A 14507-nucleotide genomic window follows, 5' to 3' on the forward strand; every position below is an offset into this window, starting at 1 on the left:
ACGACGAGCCACCACTGAGGGCTGCGGCGAAAAGTGCCCCTTCAGCTGTTCCATTATTGTTTTGTATGGAACAGTAGCGACGTCTTCAGGCGCAAGGAGAGCCCGGGCGATTTCAAACGTCTCCTCTCCGCAGACGCTGAAGAATATCGCCCTCTTCTTGGCGTCTTCTTCGTCGGTGACCCCTTTGGCTTCTAGGAGGAAGGTGAAACGGGAGGCGTACGCTTCCCAGTCTCCAGATGCTGGGTTGAATGGCGAGAAGCTGCTGTTGGCTGCCATTCTGAGTTCCTTGTGCCCCGGAGCTGAAGCCTGGATACACGGTGCGAGGCAGCGGTGCGGCAGTTGGCGGTGCTGCGGTGCTGTGTGTGGCAGTCAGCTCAGCGGGATCCCACCTTCGTCGCCAGTGAAATATACTCAGAGTCGCAAAGTGATTTCATGCTCTTTATTCAGCTCATAGTGGTGAGGAGGAATGAATAATGTCCCCTCACAGTATCTGCTTTATATACATTATTTACACAATGGGCTGCACATGATTGGCTAATTCTGGAATTCTACTGTAAGCCAATCAGGTTGTGGATTCACTTCTATCTGGAGCAGGATTGGGTGGTTCCTGCCAACCAATCATACTGCTGCATTGTTCTAGGACCAATCAGACTGCTGCCTTTTGGATCCTATTGTTCTAGGACCAATCAGACTGCTACAGTTTGGATCCTATTCAACTCAGTACATAACACCCCCCAAGGGCTTTTATTATTTATTTAACAGTAGTCTTGTGCTACCGAGCGCTTTAATTACGATATAACTTTTAATCTATATAATTTGCCAGCTGGCATCGTAAGCCTAGCCCACAAAATCCCACGCCGTAAGACATTCGTTAAAAGAGTTTCCACAACCTGCAAGATACTGCGCCGCTGTTGCTGGTGCAACAGATTAATATAGCCACCCCTCCGGATTTTCTTTTTCTTCCCTAAGAAGCAAATATTGTCATGTATCTTAATAACGAAGGAGGACACAGGTTAAGGAGAGGAAGAGGCGCTCAATGCCACCCAAAACTACAGCCCCCATAGTCCCTTGCAAATATCCCCCGGCATCCTCCGCAGCCCTAACCTCCCCAGATTGGAGCAACCGAGACCTGCCACTTGGCGGAATAGATCTGGGCGCTGAGCGGGTGGCGCCTGGACGGCGGCTTGCAAAGGTTAGGCTGGGCTCGGGGTGGCGGTGCCATGCCAAGCCCCGGAGAGAGATCCGGGAGCCAGCAGGCATTGGCGTGCGCGCTTCTGTGAGAGCTGCCAGTCAACAATCACTGCTGGGAAAAGCTGGTTTCCGGATGCGCCCCCCGTACATTCTTAGAGCTTAAGTGATAATATCTGTATGTATGCCCAGGAGCTAGGTGCAAAAGGGGGTTGGTTTGCCTGTGCTGAATACTTGGGGATTCCCTCTGCTTATAATGTTCTAGGATTCACACGCCTTTAAATGTGGAAGGTTTTTGTTTTGTTTTTAAAGCAGCCAGCATCTGAAAACGACTTAGCTGGGGCTTTTGGGATAGATCAGTTGTGTCAGTAAAGTGGCAAGCTGTCTTGAGCACTTTGTGCAAGCAGTGTAATTTACTTGTTTTATTTAGCAAAATTTATATGCCGCTTGATTCTGATACGACCTTTAAGCAGTTTACAAGAAATATTAACATTATCAATAAGGCCAGTGATAAAGCAAATAACTGTAGCATTTATAATATAATTAAAATCAGCAGTAAAAGATTAGAGCACATCAATGTCTACATGTTGTCTGGTAGGCTTGCCTAAACGAAAATGTTTTAAGCAGAGGCCAAATGAGAATACTGGGAATTTCCAGGAATTTCTGGGAATTGCAACTCTGTGAGGGGAAAAGGGGTCTCCTAACTACTTTCAGGATGCTTAGCAAACTACAGTTACTAGGATTCCTTTGGGAAAGCCATGACTGTTTAACGTGGTATGCTACTACTTTAAATGTACAGTGCAGGGGGAGCCCTTATCAGAGTTTAAGGACACATCTCAGTCAGGAGAAGGCATGGCTGCCCCGAGGAGAATCCCAAGGGCCAGGTAGAAAGGCTTAGAGGGCCACATCTAGTCCTTGGACCTGAGGTTCTCATGTCCTAACCTATGCATTCCTATTCACATATTCTGTTTCTCAAATGCAAAGTTAACAGTTGATTAATAATACTGTGTGTCCTTAACAGCTGAGGAGCTGCTTGAGATATGACTAATTTGGGGGTTCAGCCGCTTTGTATGGAAAGTTATGGCTCTCGCAGTGCTCAGCACTACCGGGCCTTGCCTGATGGGAGGCTAGACTGCATTCCGGACGGACCTCAAAATCAAGGATTCCGTTCACTGCGGGAGATCTTCATGGTGAGAAAACAGCTTCTGTTGGTTTGTGTTTCCAAAAGGCTCCTGAATGTTGTATATGCGAATTATTTATTAAATTTCTCTCTCTCTCTCTCTCTGTGTGTGTGTGTGTATGACAGAGAGAGAGTGTGTGTTTGTATATGGACACACACACACACAAACGTCCATTGTCCCTTTGTGTTTTTGCAGTACAGATTTAGCAGAGTGGATGGAAGGACTGTTTGGTGATAGTGGTTTAGGAAGAAGATACTGGAGTGATGGGATGAAGGATGCCTTGGTGTGTGTGTGTGTGTGTGTGTCTCAGGTGTGGGAGCAGAAAGGGATAAGTGATACCAGATGCATCATGGACGCTGCATGATTTGTGTTTCTGAAGAAGGGAAATTGGTTGGGAACAGATGTAGGACAGAATTTGGGGGTGATGTGTTATCTGTCAGTGGGAGCGAGTGCTGCGTATTATGCCAGGTTGTGTCTTGGCAGGAAGGAGGGTGAAGAGGAAAAGCATCCCTGACTCTTAAAAGATGTTTTCAAAATGCTCAGCATGCAAACCGTCTTCCCAGCGAACTCTGGTTATTGTAGCTCTGGGAGGGGAATGGGGTCTTGTAGCAGCTCTCAGCACCACTAATAAACTACAGTTCCCAGGATAGGATTCTTGGGGGAAGCCATGACAGTTAAAGGGGTATCATACCGCTTGAAACATATTGTGTGGCCTTAAGGATGGGCATAAAAGGCAACGTATCTCTGGCACGCAAAAACAATGCTCTTAAAAAAATCGAAGAGGGGCTGCTGAGCCTACAGCCACCCTTTTCTCTTGGGATGGGGATGAGAGGGGAAACATGTGGCAACAAGTCCGAAGTACTCCAACAGTCAAAAGGGATGTGTCTCAGTGGTCGTGAATTTAAAAACAATGACAACAACCTCTATTCTCTTTCCTGCAGTTGGTCTTCCTTCCCCAGGGTTATCCTGAAAGTGTGAGTTCAGACTACCTGGCCTACCAGATTTGGGACACGGTGCAGGTGAAGGCTCTATTCTCCATCCTGGTGGGGCAGGGGTGGGGGTGGTTTGTTTTTCAGTGGGGTGATTGGTTTCCAACATCCTGCTCGCCCTCTTCATTATCAGAGGCTGGAAAAAGTGAGGGCATCAGTTCTGTGGAGGGTATTTTTTAAAGGAAGTATTTTGGCTTGGATGAAACTGTGGTTTGAGGCAGGATAGGATATCGAAGGCCCAAGGGAAGGTCTCAAACTGGTGGTTAAGTGGGGCAAAAATCCTCCTCTGTTCTGACCTAACTGCCCCCCTCTCTTTTCCCTGCCCCAACCCAGGCCTTTGCCAGTAGCATCACGGGGACTCTGGCCACCCAGGCTGTGCTGAAAGGGGTGGGAGTCGGGGATGAGGCTTCAACCGTCACGGCTGCCACCGTCACCTGGATCCTGAAAGGTGGGACTTGCCCTTCGGTTAATCCTCTGTGACTTTTCCTCTTCTGATCCTTTCCCACAGTTAAAAGTAGCTCGAGGTGCTTGCTTGGAATTTTAAATAAATGCTCAGTAAGCGTTTAAACAACACTTAATTTACTGGTGCCCACAAAATCAAACCCTCTTTACTGCCCCACAACATTTAGGAACATCAGAAACAGAAGGGCTAACAGTATAAACAGTACAACTAATGCAATAGAGCCCATGGCTGAATGTGGCCTAAGTTTCGGCAAGCGGGGGGGGGGGGGGGGAGGGAGAATGTGCCATGTAAAACTGCTCCCTCAGAGCCTTTCCCCAACTCTGTTCATCTTGATTTGAACCCAGAACCACTCAGGTTAAGGTGACCCCCCTCAACACTGTTCTCCCTTTTCCAGTTCATTCCTCATCTGGCCAGCAATATAGTCTCTACCCCACTCCAAAAAGAAGCTCTTGTAACTTGCAGATTCAAACTGTGTTGCAAGCCAGCTTCCTGTAACCTCCAGTCTCATGTGGACCAGTTGCCCCTTTGTGGCAACCACTGATGTGTGCTCTCTATCCCTTCTTCTTCAGATGGGACTGGGATGCTGGGCCGAATTCTCTTTGCCTGGAGTAAGGGGTGAGTCCTGCTTCCGCCCTGTGTTGTTGGTGCTAGTGGGGGGTGGCGGGGAGGAAATGTGCTAGCGCGGGACTGTTCATGTTTTATTTATTCCTGTGCATTGCTGGATCAGGCCAAAGCCCCATCTAGTCCCACCCCCTGTTCATGCAGTGGCCAACCAGATGCCTATGGGGAGCCCAGAAGGAGGACCTGAGGGCAACAAAGGGTTTTCCCCACTTGAGATTTTCTACCCCCCATGAACACAGAGACATGCTGCCACTGGCAGCGGAGATGGAACAGAACCATCATGGCTAGAAGCCATTGCTATCCCACCTTTCCTTCAAGGTGGCACTCATGATTTTACACCCCCTGCCCCAATGTTATCCCTACAACAATCTTATGAGGTAGGCTAGGCTGCAAGGGGGGGCCTTCGTGGCTGAGTGGAGGTCTGAACCTTGGTCTTCTGCCCAGTCCTAATCTGACATTCTGACCACCAGCTGTTTTCTGAGTTTGATCTCTGTGGGGCCCTGTCCTCCTCCTTTCCCACATTATCCCATTTCCTTTTTATCTTCCAGGAGCAAACTGGACTGCGATGCGAAGCAATGGAGGTAAAGAGGGGTGTTTTGACCCCAACTTCATAGGTGTCCTCCTCTCTAGCTGCATGTCTAAAATTGGGTACAAATCCAGTACTTTATCACCAATTGTACTTTCTGTTGGTTCATTAGCTAGGACACATTTAGACATATGCTCCAGTTGGAAGGACAGTTTATGGCTTTGCTTGAGTGCTAGTTTTGGTTTACAGGCACACATATGTCGCCGTCCGTAGTATAATAAGAAACAAGACCAGTAGTAGCCTTATTTGGTGTGCGTTTACTTATTAATTTCACTGATCGCTCCAACTTTGGTGGCGTTTGATGGCGTTTGAAATACTTTGAAATATATGCCCCCCTCTCTCTGTGTGTACATATGTATGAATATTATTGACTACTGGGGAATACAATAAAGGCAAAATGTGTTTGGGTTTATTTTACTGAGTTTGTTTGTAATTGTTTATACTTGTGATATAAAATGATTTTATAACACCAGTCCCACATTATTTAAGTTTGTATTGTATGGATATTTAGATTCCAGGTTGTCGTTAATTGCCTTCTTGTGGGTGTTGTGCTTAGACAGACACTTGATGGGTCAGTGTTTTCTCTTTGATTGACATTTAATACCCCCCCAAAAAACCACACCTCTTAGGCTCTTTGCTGATGTCCTGAATGACATGGCCATCTTAATGGAGATCCTGGCCCCAGCATTCCCAGCATGCTTCACTCTCATTGTGTGCCTCAGTGGCTTCTTCAAGGTAAAAATAAATAAATGAGGAGGGATGGGAGTTGGCTTGGTGAGATGCTGGGATAATTGAGATGTGAAACTGGAGTGGAACTTGGTGGGTATAACAGGGTGAGACATTTATTGTAAGGTCACGTTCACACAATATGTTAAAAGGACTATGGTGCCACTTTAAACAATTGTGGCTTCCTCCAAAGAATTCTGGGACCTGTAGTTTACCCTCACAGAACTACAATTCCCAGAGTTCACTGGGGATTGGCTGTTAAACCACCCTGGGAATTTTACTCTGGGAGGAAAATCAGGGGTCTTTTAAGAATTCTCCACACCCTTAACAAGCTACAGCTCCCAGAATTCTTTGGGGGAAGCCACAGTTAAACCTGGTATCATAGTGCTTTAAATGTATGGTGCAAATGTGGCCTAAGGCTTCTGTGAGCCAGTATTGGGACAAAGCTTGGTGTCTGTTTTCATCCTAATTTTACTGATGGGTTGTGGATACCCCGGGGGGCTGAGGAGGTCCCAAGGCACAAATGGGCTGGGCTACTCGTTAGAAGCATCTGTCCAAGGAAAGGATTGGGTGACATATTTTACAGGAATATATGGCCCGTGTCCTGACCCACCCCCACAAGTTTACTACACTCAGTTATCAGAACTGCCAGAATGGCCAGACGTCACGCCCAATCAGATTAAGAGGCTAATCGCAAGCCAACTAGCTAATAAAGCTCCAGGAGAAAACATGATCCCAATGGAGATCTATAAGATAAGACCTGATTTCTGGTCTCCCATTTTTGCAAAATTGTTTTCATACATTAACAGCTCAGGTCGCATACCTGAAGGGTGGAAGTTGAGTATAATTGCCCCAATATATAAAAAGGGTGATAAGAAAAACCCTGCCAATTATAGACCCATTAGTTTGTTAGATGTAGCCTCCAAACTATATGCCAGGCTCCTTCTTGGGAGACTAGAAGAATGGGCAGATACAAATAAGGTGATATCTGAAGTCCAGGCAGGTTTCCAAAGAGAGAAATCCACATTGGACCAGTGCTTTGTGATGAACTTTCTGCTATGTAAATACATCCATAATTTGAAGCAAAAATTATATGTTGCTTTTATCGATCTAAAGTCAGCTTTTGATACGGTCCCAAGACATGCATTGTGGCAAAAATTGGAAAAGACAAATATAGACCTCCGTCTATTATTTCTCATCAAAACATTATATACTGACACATCAATACAAGTAAAGGTGGATCTGGCTGGCCATCTCACCACTAGAATTAAGACCATTACTGGAGTCAAACAGGGATGCATTTTGGCACCTTTCCTGTTCAATTTTTATATTAATGACATGGTTAAAGAACTGGAGGGCCTACAGTTTGCCCCTGTCACAATTCTCGACCAAAAAACTCTCAGTTTTAATGTATGCTGATGACCTAGTACTTGTATCTAGAACCCAGGTGGGCCTGAGACGGCTGCTTGCAAAATTAAGTTCATATTGCACGAGGAATGCTTTATCTATAAACTATGATAAGACGCAGGTCATTGTATTTGGGAAGCGTTCTAAAAAGCATGTTTGGCACCTGGATGAACACATCATAAACCAAGTAAATACGTTTAAATACCTGGGATTGATTTACTCAGAAACGGCATCTTGGAATACACAGCTATCCAATATTAAATTGCAAGCCTTTAAATCAGCAAAAGCTATTCTGAAATTCGCTGCCTATAAAGGTGGAAATTAGGTCAACCCAGCTCTATCTGTGTATAAAGCAAAAACAATGGCCCAGATTTTATATGGTGCAGAGGTTTGGGGTACCTCAAAGGTCTCGGGTTTGGAACCCCCACAGAATTATTTTTTAAGAGTTCTTTTAGGTTTACCCAAAGACGTGCAATCTGCCATGGTCAGGTTGGAAACTCGCATGTTGAGCATAGAGAACCAAATAGATAAGAGAATTCTCTGTTAGTGGTTTAGAGTTCAACAGATGGACAACACTAGGCTACCAAAAAAATGCCTGATTGAGCTTTCGAATGGATTACCCCTTAAAAACTGGGTACATCATGCTGCCCAACTGATGGGCAAATATGACCTCTCAGTGACTGAGATTAAAGAACTTCCCTTATATTCCCAGAAAAATATCTTTAAACGAACTATAAGGGCAGTGGCAACTAAAAACGATCTAAACTCTATGTGCACATCTACATGCGCCCCATTGTATTTTAAACTTAGAGAGGCCAATGAACACATATCTTATTTTAATGAATTGACCTTTGCACAACTTCGAAAAGCTTTTACAGAGCTATGACTAAATACAATAAGCTCTGCTTATAGAGATGGGAGACACAGAGGCATACCAAAAAACGAACGTGTCTGTATTAGGGGATGTTCTGAAGTAGAGGACCTTATGCATTATATCTTGCACTGTCCTTTATATAATGATGCAAGAAAAAGATTTTTAGTACCTATAATGACAGGGTCCCCTGGCCAGAACCCCTTTGACATGATTTTATATCTCCTCGCAGACACAGATAAGTATGTGACCTGGCGTGTAGCACTTTTTGCAACTGCTGCTAGGAAAATTAGAGCAAATTATATAGCCAAGGTAGCCATTAACTGTAAAGGAGATGAATTTATTTGATCCTATCTATCTACCTCAGGCTATGCTCTATCTTTGTCACCAAACTCTGAGTATAAATTGCACACTGTATTAATTTTGCTTTTAACATTAGTGACCATGTGATGATTTTAGCTTATGAATTTTATTGTTTAATGTTTTTATTTGTACATTGGGGTACTTTTATAGCTCTGTTTAGAGTACGTAATGTTTAATAATATAAATGTTTTAAGTCTTTTTTATCAATTCAGTATATTTTCTTTTAATTGTCAAATAATTCTGTGTACATTGCGGCAGCCTTTGGCTATGTGCAATAAAACTGACTGAGACTGAGACTGACTGAGGAGGTCATGGTGTCGTGTTCTGTTGTTTGTTTGGAGGAGTGTGTAGTTGTGTCTGTGTGTGACCCACAAAGCTTTGTGTTCTCCTTCCATCTCCATTTTTCTCTCTGCTCCAGTGCATTGTGGGAGTTGCTGGAGGGGCCACTCGGGCAGCCCTCACCATGCACCAGGCCCGGCGAGACAACATGGCCGATGTTTCGGCCAAAGATGGAAGCCAGGTGAGAGTGCTAGGGGGTGTGGATGGAATGAGGCATGCGTTGGCCAACTCTTGTTAGGGCTGTGCAAGGCCTGAGGCCTACCATTTGCCTTCTGGTGACGTCCTCTCTCGCATACCCAGGAGACCCTGGTGAACCTGGCTGGCCTCTTCTTCAGTCTTCTCCTCATTCCTCTTGTAGCAGACAATCTCCGGTGAGTGGAAGGATGCTGCCTCTCTCTCTCTCTGCATGGTAGGTAGGGAGGTGGGCTGTGGAAGAGTCAGGTTTTACAAGGATAGAAGGAATGGAAGTGTTTGGCAGGGGCCACTGAGGGACAGAAGAAAGTCCTTTCTTAGGTGAGTCTTTTCTCTGATTTGTCGGCTTCCTTTCCCTTCAGCCTCACTTATTCTCTCTACGGCCTCTTCACTGCCTTGCATCTCTACGCCAATTATAGGGCGGTACGATCCGTCTGCATGGAGACCCTCAACCGTGCCCGGCTCCGCCTGGTCTTGCGGCATTTTTTGCAGCAGGGTAAAGTGCTGGGACCTGCTCTCGCCAACCCTCAGGAGCCTCTGGTGCCAGGTAACAAAGGGCTTGTGTGTAGGGGGAAGGAGGAGTGGTGCCGCCTGAGAGCTTTGGCCATGCTCATGCCATCCGTCTCCTCTTCTTCTCCCCCACCCCATCCTTTGGTGGGAGAGGGAGATCATAAATCTGACAGTCACATTATGCCCCAGGTCAGAGATGGGGAACCAAATGCAGCCCTCCAGGTCTCTCTGTATGGCTCGCTCAGCTCTCCTCAGTGACATCTCCAGTTGTAGATAAGAGCCATAGTCTAAAACATCTGAAGGGTATAAGGTTAGGGAAGGTTTGGCCAGCGTGTCTGTCACAGTGGTGACCTACCTTGGTTTCGCCAACATGGTGGGACTTCAGCAAAAGGCCCTCAGAATTGCATCCTTAAAAACCCAGAGGTTTTTCACCCCCCATACCTAGGGTTTCAGCAGGAGCTCAGGATGAACCTTGGGACACCACTCCACACTGTGGCCTCCAGGTGAGTAAGAACTATCTGGTGCCCCTTTAACCCTCCATTCTCTGGAAGATAATTTGTTCCTAAGCTTGCCGTTTCTTCGTGAAGTTTTCAACGCACTTACTATAACTAAAAATGTCCAAGTGCATGACATGTGGTGTGGTAGAGTCTCCTTCTTTGGAGGTCTTTAAGCAGAGGCTTGACAACCATATGTCAGGAGTGCTCTGATGGTGTTTCCTGCTTGGCAGGGGGTTGGACTCGATGGCCCTTGTGGTCTCTTCCAACTCTATGATTCTATGATTCTATGATTCTAAAAATGATGAAAGCAATAGCAATAACAATCGAATAAGATTTCCTAGAAAACTGGTTTAAAAACAAAAGACGTACCGTATTTTTCACCCTATAGGACACACTTTTTCCCCTCCAAAAATGAAGGGGAAATCTGTGTGTGTCCTATGGGGCGAATACAGGCTTTCCCTGAAGCTTGGAGAGGGAGAGGGGTCGGTGCGCACCGACCCCTCTCACTCTCCAGGCTTCAGGAAGCTATCAGCAAGCCTGGGGAGCCCGCGGGAGTTCCCGCAGGGCTCCCTAGGCTGCGGATAGCAGCTGGACGCGCGGGGCGCCCTGAAGCAGAGCGCCCCTCTCACCGGGCAGACATCCGCAGCGTGGGGAGCCCTGCAGGAGTTCCCGCAGGGCTCCCCACGCTGCGGATAGCAGCCTGCTGTCCGGCGCGCGGGCGCCCTGAAGCAGAGCGCCCCGCGCACTGGGCAGACGTCGGCCAGCCCCACAAGCTCGGGGGACAGCGGGTAGGCACAGAGCCGCCATCCCGCTGTTCCCCGACCTGGTTTTGGGGGGGAAATTAAGGAAAACATTTTTTCCTTTATTTCCCCCCAAAAAAACTAGGTGCATCCTATGGGACGGAGCGTCCTATGGGACGAAAAATACGGTGCATATCATGAATAAAACTGAGCAGTGTACAGAACAGAGAATTAAACATGTAAGAGTCCAGGACAGGCTTGGATAAGCGGGCTTTTGAAAGTGTCACAAATTTCTTGACGGGAAGGCATGCCAGAGGGTGGGGGGCGATCACTTCCGCATTGTTGCCAAGTGACAGTGTGTAAATATAACCTGGAAAAGGTGTCTATAGGAATTTTAAAAGTAATGTATTTCAAAAGTACAAAAACCCCCATACATTTATTCTAATGAAAGGCAGGCTTCTAGATGCAGCCTTTGGTCCCAGGGCCTAAACTTATTCTTCCTGGGTGCAGAGGAGTCCCAGAGGTTTGTCTTTCAGATTGAATTTCCCATCCTGGCCATGGTACACCTACATCACTTTTTGGCATTCATGAATTTCTCTTCCAACTCCAACCAGAGTTGCAGATTTCCAGAAAGCCCTTGAAGGGAATGCCACAAATCACTTAATCTTCTTCAACCGAGCAGCAGGTGGGTCGGTGAGAAAGTTGCATATATGAAGTGTCTGGCTATTAAGAGCGCAATACTAATCTTGTCTACTCTGTTGAATTCAGTGGGGCTTACTCCCAAGTAAATGGGGTTAGGATTGCAGCCTGAGGCATGTGTGAAGTTTCCTAGCAATGTGGCATGAGAAAGAGAGAGGTTGCAAATGAGTTTGGGTTGTTGTTTTTTAATTTCATACATATATCCTTTTTGCATCACATTTTTTATTTTGTATCCCCCCCCAATTACTAGATTGTTGTATTTTGATTACAGTCTGCCGCAGAGCATATATTAATGTGGAAAGGTGGGGTGTAAACTGGAGTAGCAGAAGCAATAACAATAGAGATGGATATTTCAAGGGGCAGCGAAGTTTGGACCATGAACTAAAGTTACCTGTTTTTTAAACTGGTCCTGAATTCCCAATCCCAGTTGATGGCTTCACTCTCTGCCAGAGTAAAGGTTGGTCTGGATGCAACCTCTGGCGGCAGATTTGGGGTCCTAGTAGAAAGGTGTTTCAGCATGTGAGATACTGAGCACCATCTTGGCTGTGAGTCCTGGAAAACCTGCTGCCTGCCTTACAGGCCTTACAGGACTGACTCCAGCTACAAAAACTGCTGAACACACTCCTAGGCTGTGGTATTGTTTAAGTTGGGGTTGTTGTTCTTTTTTTGTGTTAGTTAATGGTATTGATTTCTGCATCTTTATTTTCAGATCTTATTATTTATGTTGAAATTGTTTCAATTTGGTTGTGTACTTTTTAATGTGTTTTATTTATTGTTTATTACTTTGGTTAGGTTTGCAATGGTGTAAATCTCGTCACGTTGGAAGCCACCTTGAGCACAGTTTTAACCAGTGTTTTCCCCCCTAAAAAAACGTTTAGGGGTACTCTCATTTTGACTCAAGAAAACCACCATTTGATAGTTCAAATAAGGAAAAATAAATACAGTAAATGGACAAAAGTACAAAGATTCACAAAATGTTTAGGGGCATGTGTACCCCTGCGCCTCCCCCCCCTGAAAAAAGCACTGGTTTAAACTATGGAAAGGTGGCATACAAATAAAACGATGACGATGACCTTGCCCCACCTCTCTCCCTCTATCCCCAGGGACTGTCTCCATTCTCCTACACCGACTGGCAGGAAGCGTGGATGTAATTAAAGCCTGCACTCACGCCTTCCTCCTGGAAGTCCTGCTGTACCAAGACGGGACAACGTCTGCCTTGGAGGAAGAGTCTCTCCTGAATCTGCAGCGTAGGCTTCGTGAAGGTGATGAACCAGGAGGGAAGGGGAGTGGGGAGCAAGTACAGCTTTCCCCTTCAATTTCTGGCATCTCCACTTATAAGACGGGTGAAGAATCTTACCCTCCGCTCCTGTGGAGAGTGGCAGGTGGGCCCAGAGCTAAAAGTGGGCGGGACATCCTTCTTGTGTCTCTTTTTCCACGGCCCACTTCCTCCCCCCCTCCCCCATTTCTGCCCTTTGGGCCACCTGCATGAAATCAGGTTGAGGACTGTCTGAAATCAGGCAGAGGGGTACGTGGTGGTGTAGTGTAGTGGTTAGAGTGCTGGACCTGGGGGAGCAGGGTTCAAGTCCACACTCCACAAGGAAGCTGACAGGGCTACTTTGGGTCAGTTCTTCACTCAGAGGGTTGTAGATGAGGATAAACTGAGGAGGAGGAGAACCTCGTACACGACCACATGTTTCTTGGAAGAAGGGGGGGCGGAGATAGAAAAGTATTAATAAAACAAAATTAAAACAGCTGTCCACCCGAGGCTTAAAGGATATGACTTAAAGGGTTGGGAAGGTGATCTTTCTCTCTGACATTGTACCGCCTGTCAAAATGGATGACGCTGGGTTGCCAGGCAGCATAAAGACAGCTGCTTCCGTCCTTATTTTCCGTCGTGTGTTTTTTTTTTAGAGAGAGATTTCCCCCTTCCTATTGGGCTGCTCCTTGATAGTTTATTTTATTTGCGTTTATAGCCCACTGTATACTTAGAGCTCAAGTGCGAACAACGTACCCATTTTAATATGCTGTGCTCTTTTCTTGGTGTAGCTCTGCCCAGGACGGATGCTCTGATTTCCTTCTTTTTTTTCTTTTTTGGATCATTCAGAACCTGAGAATAAGGACAGCACTGCAACTTCTGAAACACATCAGCTGTTGGACAAAATATTTCCCAAATTCCTGGCAGGTACAGTGGGGTCGTGATATAGATGCTGACCTTTACTTAGAAAACAAAAAATAAATATTCTGAATGCAGCACCGAGCAAAGCTACATTTCCATGACCTGTGTAAGTTATGAAAATTAGGTAAGTTATGAAAATTTAATAGACTTGCATCTAGCTGCTTGTTTAGATGTACATAATAATAAGATTAGTATACTAGTATATTAATTAGATCTGGGGAAAGGGAATCACCCCTGTTAGAACCCCTGCTCAGATCCTCTCAGAACTTTTATCAGGCTTTGCCCATCACAGATTTTCGACTTAATCCAAAGGAGTGGAAACTTGCTTTCCTTTAAAAAGACTGCAGAAGTTTTTATGATTTCTCATGCTGTTTCTGCTTGCAAGAATCCTCACCCCCCCCCCCCGAAAAACCATTCAGTCCTGCTTATATTTCACTCTGCTGCATTGTCCTGTATCAGAGAGGGAGAGCAGGAAAGTGTAGGTTGAGAATTAATTGAATGTATAGCTATAGCTAAACAAGACTCCCTTCCTTTCACTTTGGACCCACCCGTCTCTTCCAAGGATTGACAGCAGCAGGATGGGTAACAGACCGGAACCTTCTGGGCCCTGATGAGTGGCGCATGGATTGGACCATCCCTGAAAAGAAAACCCTTTAACTCCAGGAGACGTTTAACATAACGACTTGCTAAAGCCTTGGAAAGAGTGGCTCTCAGTTGCCACAGTGATGCCAGAGGTGCTGCCTCTGCCTCACGTGGGGTTGTCAGAGTTTTTAATGCCAAAATGGAGGGGAGCGCAGGGTACCTGCTCCCTCCCTGATTTGTTGAGGGTGAGAGGGAAACACAAAAATAAACCTTTTTTTTATTAACATGAAGTTTAAAAGTGATTCTTCTTTTGCATTTTGTGTGTGAAAATCTTATATACGTGCGTGTAGTACTTTTGCAGTACCGATAACTTCCTT

The 14507-nt window shown here is 45.8% G+C and overlaps 1 protein-coding gene across 5 annotated transcripts; it reads left to right on the forward strand.

Moving 5' to 3' along the window:
* Positions 1-964: 964 nt before the first annotated feature.
* Positions 965-14414, forward strand: RUSF1 (RUS family member 1). Of its 5 annotated transcripts, none has more exons than XM_080977701.1 (15): positions 1076-1192; positions 2210-2378; positions 3311-3388; positions 3692-3806; positions 4391-4436; positions 4991-5023; positions 5658-5763; positions 8814-8915; positions 9035-9105; positions 9289-9473; positions 9882-9939; positions 11288-11358; positions 12476-12634; positions 13477-13554; positions 14111-14414. In XM_080977701.1, the coding sequence occupies exons 2-15, from the start codon at positions 2229-2231 to the stop codon at positions 14203-14205; spliced, it is 1347 nt and encodes a 448-aa protein (XP_080833827.1). In that variant the 5' UTR covers positions 1076-1192; positions 2210-2228; the 3' UTR covers positions 14206-14414. The 5 variants fall into 5 exon arrangements, with proteins under 5 accessions (XP_080833829.1, XP_080833826.1, XP_080833827.1 ...); XM_080977702.1 differs by lacking the exon at positions 1076-1192 and adding an exon at positions 1200-1366; XM_080977703.1 differs by lacking the exon at positions 2210-2378 and having other exon boundaries at positions 965-1192; positions 9346-9473.
* Positions 14415-14507: the final 93 nt, after the last annotated feature.

The sequence above is a fragment of the Podarcis pityusensis genome, assembly GCF_964106645.2.
Source record: "Podarcis pityusensis genome assembly, chromosome: 13".
Taxonomy (NCBI): domain Eukaryota; kingdom Metazoa; phylum Chordata; class Lepidosauria; order Squamata; family Lacertidae; genus Podarcis; species Podarcis pityusensis.

Bases quoted from the DNA above. Each gene is read 5' to 3' on its own strand.
- RUSF1 (XM_080977700.1), top strand. From the start codon at position 1,037: ATGCCACCCAAAACTACAGCCCCCATAGTCCCTTGCAAATATCCCCCG. The intron at 9,940-11,287 runs GTGAGTAAGAAC...AACTCCAACCAG, and splicing joins CTCCACACTGTGGCCTCCAG to AGTTGCAGATTTCCAGAAAG. The intron at 11,359-12,475 runs GTGGGTCGGTGA...CTCTATCCCCAG, and splicing joins CTTCTTCAACCGAGCAGCAG to GGACTGTCTCCATTCTCCTA.